Source organism: Sminthopsis crassicaudata, chromosome 1 (genome assembly GCF_048593235.1).
Source record: "Sminthopsis crassicaudata isolate SCR6 chromosome 1, ASM4859323v1, whole genome shotgun sequence".
NCBI classification, from domain to species: domain Eukaryota; kingdom Metazoa; phylum Chordata; class Mammalia; order Dasyuromorphia; family Dasyuridae; genus Sminthopsis; species Sminthopsis crassicaudata.
Window position 1 is genome coordinate 9,371,607 of NC_133617.1, and position 8,632 is coordinate 9,380,238.

Here is an 8,632-nt window from a genome sequence, read left to right on the forward strand (position 1 = left end):
TTTCACAACTCCACCAACAATGCATGTGTCCCAGTTTTCCCACATCCCCTCCAACATTCATCATTATTTGTTCCTGTCATCTTAGTCAATCTCAGAGTTGTCTTAATTTGCATTTCTCTGATCAGTAGTGATTTGGAACACTCTTTCATATGAACACGTCTTTCTTTCTAAGAAGGGGTGACTGTTACAGAGTTAGTCTTGAGAGGGTTTATAGAGGAAGGCACATAAGCCAGGGATGTGGCCTGGTGGGTTCTTGAGATGGTTCAGGACAAGGACTCATCAAACAGCTCTGAGTCACAGTTGTGGACCTTCAGTGTGGATAGAGGTGGAGGCTGGAGAGTGGGGCCCATTGCATGAAGAGAACCAGAAGGAGGCAGATTCATGGATGCATGGATAGACAGATGGCTTGATGAATGAATAAAGGGATAGAGGGATAAGCAGATAGACAGGTGGAAGGATAGATGGAGGAAGAATGAATAAAGAAATAGAGAAAACATTTATCCAGGGATAAGCTAAGCAGTGGGAACAAAAACGCAAGCAAAAATAAACATTGTTCTCAAAGGATGTGCATTCTAATGGGTAAAGAAAGTACAGGAAAGGGAGCTGAAAAGAGGGATGAAGAAGAGACTCTGGGGGGGGCAAAGTCCAGAAGGAGTCAAGTGCCATGGATAGATAGAATGGACAGATGGATACACAGATAGTGATATGTGGATGGACGAAGCAATGTACACACTGCTGCTGAATTAATGAATCATGGGAAACCGTAGACAGATGGATTAGTGAATGGCATATGGAGACACAGGTCAATAAATGAATGGGATGATGATGGATGGTTCGGTTGGTGGATAAAATAGAAATTCAGATGGATGGATGAGTGAAATGATGGATGAATGGGATATATCTTTTCTTCTAAGTCACTAAGCAGAAATCCAAGTGGGGTTTAACACTTTGAAGAATCCTTCAAATCTCAGGCAAGACAAGCAAACATTTTGGGGAAAGGTGTGCATGATCTATGGCCTTTTCCCTTCCTTTTCCCCCTCCTGAGGCTAAATGAATAATGAGAATGTAATTTCCCTCACCCCCCCCCCTTGCTCTGTCTCAAGCCTTTGAATATCTGCTAAGACCCCATCTTGCATGGCCAGAAATGCGAAACGTCTTCTCCCATCAGAGCGGGTCTCAGCAGATGGCTTCCCAAGTGTCTGTGGCCAGGATCCCCATGTCCTGTGGCCAGTCTTCCGGTCTTAATCCATGACACATTTATCCCAGCTTGGCTTTGATGAGAGACAGAGAATCCATCTGGATATCCTGGAAGCCTTTCCAGCAGGGTAGGAATATCCGGGCTTGGGATCACCTCTGAGAACGCAGGGCCATGGGCCAAAGACATGGGAGAGGGATAGCGGAAAACTCTGGTCCTTAGTTGGAGGTGGCTTTGTCAGTCTGTTGTGAGCATCTGTGAAGTCTGTGCCAGTAATAGGCCAAAAATATTCTTGAGGGGCTCATGGTGTGTCCTGGTTAAATTTGAGATAATCAACAGAGGGAAGTTCTGGAATAAGGAATCAGGAAGGGCTCTCCACAAGAGGTAGGATTTTAGCTGAGGGTTGAAGGAAGCTAGAAGCAGAGAGGAGGAGGAAAAACACTCCAGCTAGGGGGGACAACCAATAAAAATGCCCAGATGGGGAGATGGAGCATGGGGGGGTAGAAGGTACAAGAAGACTGGGAAGGTGGGGGCTGGGAAACTCGAACAAAGGATTTTGCATTTGGTCTAGGAGGTGACTGGGAATTACTTGAATGGGATAGGGGGGATGGTGACAGTCACATTTTAGCTTCAGGAAAAGTTAATCTGCCCAAGAAACAGAGTGTGTAAAGCATTTTGCAAACCCTAAAGAGTGATAGAGAAGTCAGGATAATATTACCATTGTCATATGCCTGTAAAGCCCCTGAGGGTCTCTCCCATTGCCCAGTCATTCATGTTTTCGCTCACAGGCTTATCCCTGCCTTGTTTGGATACTCCCAGAATATCAACGCTGGAGACCCTGTGAGGCTATGCCTGAAAAGGACTTTCTTTGACATTGCTATTCTGCATGCAGCCCTTCAGTGATGGCCATTGCTCCCCAGGCTGCTAGGAGGGGCCATAGTGCACAGAGTCAGAAAGACTCACATTCCTGAGTTCAAATCCAGACACAGACTTACTAGCTGTGTGATCCTGAACGAGTCCCTTAACTCTGTTGGCCTCAGTTTCCCCATGTGTAAAATGAACTGAAGGAGGAAATAGCAAGCCAGTCTTGTATCTTTGCTGAGAAAATTCTCCCGAACCCCAGTCACTGACAACCTCTTATCCCTTGTGAGCCTCACTGTGGGACTGACCTGGAGGAGAGAGGTGTACTGGACAGGTGTCTCCACCCTCCGGGGACTGGGGTATGTGTGCAGCTTAAGAGGTAGTGAGCTCTGTGTCACTGAAACAAAGCAAAGGCTGGCCGATCCCTGCCAGGGCGCCTCGGTCAGGTGTGGCTCAGACTGAGTGGCTACTCAGGCCCCTTCGAGGCCTTAGCCTGAGATTCTGGGATCTGGTCCTCTCTGCTCATGGCTCCTGCTCACACAAGTGACACAGTGCAGGAAAGACCCGCCTCGTGAGGCTTTCACTGGGGCTCTTTCTCAGGTTCTGGACTGCTGGGATTCTAGCACTGAAGTACTCTTATCCAGGGCGACAGAGGTGGTCTTAGAGAGCCACCTGAGGCGTCCTCATTCTTACAGACTTCCTCCTCCTCTCAGGGCGTGTGGCAGCTCAGAACATGCTGGCCCAGGAAGCTGAGATCAGCACTGTGCCCTGCCTGTGGACCGCCATGTTTGGCAAGAGTATCCGCTACACAGGTAATGGTTGGGGGCTGCTTGTCTCATGGGTGGTAGGGAAGTGACCCAGGGGGCCAGGGAGAGGAGGGAGGGAGAGTGGGGGAGCCAGGCGGTGAGACTCTACTACTAACCTGAGCAGGTAAGGGAGCCGCTGGGCTTGCCCTCAGGAGGCTGACAGTCAGCTGGCCACCAGCATGGCGGGGAAGAAGGGGAAGGGAGAGAACCAGTCTCAGCCAGTAGAATCTGTGCCACGTTCCTGAGCTGGAAGGGACCCCAGCGATCCTGGTTCTGGCCCGAGGGGCTGGCCAGCTCCAGCTCAGCCAGGTTCCCTGCTGGACAGCTCCGAGTGGTTTTTCCTCAGAGCTTGCAGGGATTCTCACCTGGCTTGTACCATGGATTTCCTTCTCAGCATTCTGCTTTTAAATGCTAAAAATAACATCTTTAGGATAACAAAGGAAGCCCATTGATTCAAACTATATCAGGTTTTAGAAAATAATCTCAGGATCCAGCTTAAGAATACCTGCCTCTGATGGAGCCCGAACTCGGCCTCTCTGTACCTCCCCTCGGTTCCAGATTCTGCCCAGGGAAGGCAGCTCTCAGGCTGTGAAGTGGGGGAGTTGAGGCAGGTGGACTTGGGTTCCTTCCTGAGTTCTGCTGGGCAGAGGAGTTTAGGGAACTCCACGGGCTTCAGTTTCCTGTGTGAAGAGAGGGGTCGGACCGGGTGACCTCAGAGGTCCCATCAAACTCAACCTTTGGTCCATGTTCCAGTAGGCCACAAATTTCTGGAATAAGGAATGGTGGGATCAGAGGCTAAGAACTAGAAGGGACCTCAGTGGACGTTGACTCTCCTCCACCTGATTTTGTGGGGGCCCAGAAAGGTTGGAGAATTTATTGGGGTCACACAATGTCTCATGGGATTTGAACTCGGGACTTCCTGATGCCCAGGTCAAGTATCCATTGGGATACTGCTTGGTGGGTTGATTAGTTGACCGACAACTTCTCTGGGCAGAGCCAGTTCCACATCCCTGGAGTCTTGTCATTGAGAAACTGGTCCTGACTCCAGACACAAGGCTACCTCTCTGAATATCCCCCCTCCCTCTGTTGCTCCTCACCGTCCCCTCGGGGTATAAGGGGAAGAAGGCTAGCCCACTTTCCCCAGGATAGCCCTTCAGATACCCATGGGTCCATCACCGCTGAGAGGAGATGTGTGTGTGGGGATCGTTGCTCTGTGGCAGCCCAGGACTACTGGGAGAAAGGGAGGGGGTGCTTGAATCCTAGCTCTGCCACTCCCTGGCCACCTCTCTGTCCCCTCTGACCATTTCTAGGGTACGGGGAAGGATTTGATGATGTCATCATCCAGGGGGACTTGGACGAGCTGAAGTTTGTGGCTTTTTACACCAAGTGAGTGAATCCCTGGGGCTGCTACCCTGACCCATGGGAGAGGGAGAGGGGCTAGCTTTGGGAAAGCTTCCCTACACCTTGATCCTTGCCAATTGTGAAGGGACGAGCTTTGGGAAAGCCTCCCTCCCTCCCCCCAAACCTTGCCGGCTATGGCCAGCTTTGGGAAAGCTCCCCACAGTGACCTGACTCCTTCTCCCAGGAACGATGAGGTGATCGCCGTAGCCAGCATGAACTATGACCCCATCGTCTCCAAAGTGGCCGAAGTTCTGGCCTCGGGGAGAACGATCCGCAAGCGGGACGTGGAGTGAGTAGAGGCGTCTGTGGGTCTCCCCTTCCCCATCCCAGGCCCCAGGAGGGGCACGAGCTAGCCTATGAATAGAACCCCCCTTGGGATCATGGCAGGGGGCTCAGGCAACAAGGTCCTTCTGCCCTTAATTGGGGAGACATTCAGAAGGTCCCAATTTTAAAAGGAGAGACTGAGGCCAGAACAACTGCAGAGATAACCAGGCTCTCTCTGGGCAGAACGGCTCATCCTAAGGGGCCGTCACCAGGGAATGAGCTCTTTTTGGACTCCAACATCTCCTATGAAGATCATTTGGGGAAGTTTCTTGGAGTTAGGATATGAGGCCATAAAGAGGGCAGCCTCCAGATACCTCCAAATGTGGAAGAAAAGCCCGTTACCGTGGCACCAGCTGGTGGGTAGGAGGCTGGGAGACTCATGCTTGCCTTGGAGTTGCCTCATTGGCCACCTTTCTCTAAGGGCAAAGGAGACCCCAGCCCCTTTATTCTGTTGCCACCTAAGAAAAAAACTCAAATGAGTATAGGGTGGGGGGGGAGGCCTGTGAAGGTCTATATTCTGTATTGTGAGTCAGTGAACCGAAGGCAGGGACAAAGATAGCGCTCTGACAAATGGAGAGCAGATGGCGCGCTCCAGCAGTGCCAGGCCCTGAGTGCCCTGTGGAAAGCTGGCTGAACTGATGTGGGAGGGGGCAGAGAAATGTGCAGAAATGTCCTGAGCCCTCCAGAGGACTAAGGACCAAGCCTGGGAGGGCTCATGACACCTCCCTGTGAACAGCAGACAGTCCTCACTGCGTGTGTGTGTGTGTGTGGCGCGTGCATGTGCGTGAGCATGTGCTGAGTTCAGGTAAGGCACATTCCCTGCCCTTGTGGGGTGCACAGTTAACTGGGGAGAGGAAGGGGGTGGGAACAAAGCACAGAGGCCTGTGATACAGAACAACCCAAGAATGAGGCTGCAATACCCTTGGGCTTCCCTGGGAACCTCCAAGAGCTATGGGACCAAGGCTCAGTGCCTCTGCCCTAGCCCCAGAGAAAGGCAGGAGGCCCCTGGACACCTTGGGGAGAGGGACTGGGATCCATAAGGGCCCAATCTCCACCCCAAGGTAGCACTGCCTCAGCAGGGCCTCTGCCCTCCACCCCAAGGTAGCACTGCCTCAGCAGGGCCTCTGCCCTCCACCCCAAGGTAGCAGAGCCTCATCAAAGCCTCTGCCCTCCACTCCAAGGTAGCAGAGCCTCAGCAGGGCCTCTGCCCTCCACCCCAAGGTAGCAGAGCCTCATCAAAGCCTCTGCCCTCCACTCCAAGGTAGCAGAGCCTCATCAAAGCCTCTGCCCTCCACTCCAAGGTAGCACTGCCTCAGCAGGGCCTCTGCCCTCCACCCCAAGGTAGCAGAGCCTCATCAAAGCCTCTGCCCTCCACTCCAAGGTAGCAGAGCCTCATCAAAGCCTCTGCCCTCCACTCCAAGGTAGCAGAGCCTCATCAAAGCCTCTGCCCTCCACCCCAAGGTAGCAGAGCCTCATCAAAGCCTCTGCCCCCCACCCCAAGGTAGCAGAGCCTCAGCAGAGCCCCTGCCCTCCATCCCCCGGTGGCTTTGACCCATCTCATCTCCCCCTCTGAGCCATGCCAGGCTCATGGCCTTGTGGAGGCAGGCCCGGGTGGGGTTCTGAGGACCTTGGCTATGGCTGGATTCCAGGCATGGGGCAGGGCAAGGGACGCCAAGACTCAGGCCAGAGCCTGGTTGTTGATGCCGGGCCTCCTAATAACCCGATTTCTTCCCTTTCTTTCTCTGCCTCTCTCCTCTGCCTTCACACCTAAAGGCTCTTTGCTCGGCTTGGCAAGTATGTTTCCCTTCTCCGCACTTTCCTGACTGTCTGAGTAGTGCCCACGAGCACGGGGCAGCTTCCATGGGGCGCTGGGGGAGGGGCTGTGGTTCTCAGGCTCCCAAGCTGGGGTGATTCCTCCCAAGCTCGGTTCTCGGGCCTCCCATGGAAGGGCCAGAGGAGTCACAATTTTGGGAACCAGCTGGACAAATGCTGGGGAACGGGAACCCTATGCCCTGCCCGGGGCCACTCTCAGAGTTGGCCACCTGCCCCCAGCCTTGATCGTGGGCTGCGATCTGCGTCACTGGAGGGGATGTTGCACTGATGGAATCTTAGCTCAGTGAAAGGTGGGCACAGTTGGCAGTGGAAAATCTGGCACCTTCTGGGAGACCTTAAGACAAATCACTTCCCCTCTTGGCCTCAGTTTCCTTCTCTGTAAAAAGGGAAGTGTTATTCTCGAGTGTCGCCAAGACCCCTCCCAAGCTCCAGATCTGGAGAGGAGGACTGAGCGTTTGTCTGGCAGGGGGAGCAGGCGGGGGAGGAGCTACATGGGTTATGTGTGTCCCGGAGGCAATGTGGGAGCTCCGGAGCTCTGTGGGCAGACCTGGGCCCGAGGAAAATCACTTCGGGAGTCCAGAAAGAGGTGGGGGGGGGGGGCTGCCAGGAGCTGACATGGCAGGGACGGCCTGCACAGGCACAGCTGGCTCTGGGTCTGGGAGACCAGGCCTAGTCTAAGGCCTGCGGCTTTTGAGGGGGGATGGGTCAGGTCATTGGAGAGGACGCTCCAGGGAGCAGCAGGGAAGCCCCTGGCTCACGGGCATGCACGGGGTCACCACCCTCACAGCCGGATTCCTTCCGGGAGGAGCCAACTCGGCCGAGCTTCCCATTCTGCAGATAAAGTCCGGGAAGGGAAAGGATTTGCTCGGGATCCCAAAAGCCGTGGTTGAATTTGAACCCAAGTCCTCTGGCTCCGGAGCCGGTGCCCTTTTCCCAGGGCTTCTTGCCGAGGGCAAAGGGGGATGGGCTGCTCTGGGTAGTGGTTCCCCTCCTGGAGCCCTCCAGGGAAGGCGGAGGCCCCGTGCTGAAGAGCTAGGGGCTGGCCGCTGGGCAGCTCGGAGGCCGGAGGATGGAGCGGCGGGAAGGGTGGCCGGGAGTCCGGGAGAGTGCACTACGAGCAGGGAGGCCTGCACCGCTCGGGGCTTTTCCCGGGAGGCCGAGCCGGGGGAGGGCGGGGCCTTTGGCTGGGAGGAGGGGGCAGCAGCAGGGGCTGGGGGCGGGGCTTCAGCCTGCAAAAGCGGCTCCGCCCCTCTCTTCCAGGACCGGGGACATGTCGTGGCTGACGGGCAAAGGCTACTGAGCCCCTGGCCGGGCGCCGGCCGGCTGCAGCACTTCGGGCCAGGACGTGGTCGGACTTTTGCCAAACCCGCCGCCTTCCCAGCCCCTCCCCCAGCCGCGTCCGGCGGCCTGCGGGCTCGGGCCGGCTCTGCCAGCATCCGGGGCTTCCGGGTGGCACGGGAGGCTCGGGAGCCCCGCCCCCATCGGCCACGCCCGCCCCTGGCCAGCCCCCTCCCCCCCACGCCCTCCCCGGCCATCTCCCTGACGGATCCGAATGCGTGTCCGGACCTTAGGTCCGCGCCTGTGAGTGAAAGGACTCGGACTAGTCTTCGGGGTCCTTCCACCTCTTAACCCCCTGCAGGATGATTCCCCCTCGCCCCCCCCCCAAGGAGCTGCTGAGTCTGGGAAGCCGAGCAGTCCCGCCCCCTCTTCCTCGCACAATCAAGCAATAATAGGCAATAAACAATCTAATTTTTGTGTTGGACCAGAATGTGGCCTGGGGCTCTCCTTGTGTGGCTCCCTCCCCCCCGGGAGCCCCCAGCCCAGGATGTTTCCCGGGGTCTTACAGCTAGAGCCGGCCGGTGAGGGTGGGGCGCTGCAGGGGCCGGCCGGTGGGGGGCGCTGCAGGGACCGGCCGGTGGGGGGCGCTGCAGGGGCCGGCGGGGGGGGGGGGGCGCTGCAGAGGCAGGCCCCTGATGGTCCCCCCTGCTGGAGCCTCCTGGGGGGCGGCTTCTGCTTCCTGTCGGGGCTGTGGCTTTGGGTGGGGGCTGGGTGTCCATCAAATCAGTGGGAGGCGGAGCCAGCTGCTCTGGGTGGGTGGGGGCATCACTGCATCCTTGCAGAGGTCACAGGAGGCTGGAAGGCCCTCACTGCTCACCTCCATCTCCCACCTTTTAAAACAGTGAGCTCAGAAACGGAGGCCACTGGTTCAGGG

At 56.1% G+C, this 8,632-nt stretch overlaps 1 protein-coding gene across 2 annotated transcripts in view; it reads left to right on the top strand.

Annotated features, from left to right (window-relative positions):
• AIFM3 (AIF family member 3) overlaps nt 1-8,182 on the top strand; it is a 42,672-nt gene extending 34,490 nt beyond the window's left edge. Inside the window, exons 17-21 of one of the 2 annotated variants that reach the window (XM_074292256.1) lie at nt 2,770-2,868; nt 4,173-4,248; nt 4,448-4,552; nt 6,361-6,381; nt 7,681-8,182. In XM_074292256.1, coding sequence (XP_074148357.1) covers nt 2,770-2,868; nt 4,173-4,248; nt 4,448-4,552; nt 6,361-6,381; nt 7,681-7,720 — 341 coding nt within the window. In that variant the 3' untranslated portion in view covers nt 7,721-8,182. The remainder of the gene's footprint in view (nt 1-2,769; nt 2,869-4,172; nt 4,249-4,447; nt 4,553-6,360; nt 6,382-7,680) is intronic. The other variant, XM_074292266.1, reaches the window with a different exon arrangement.
• Nucleotides 8,183-8,632: the final 450 nt, after the last annotated feature.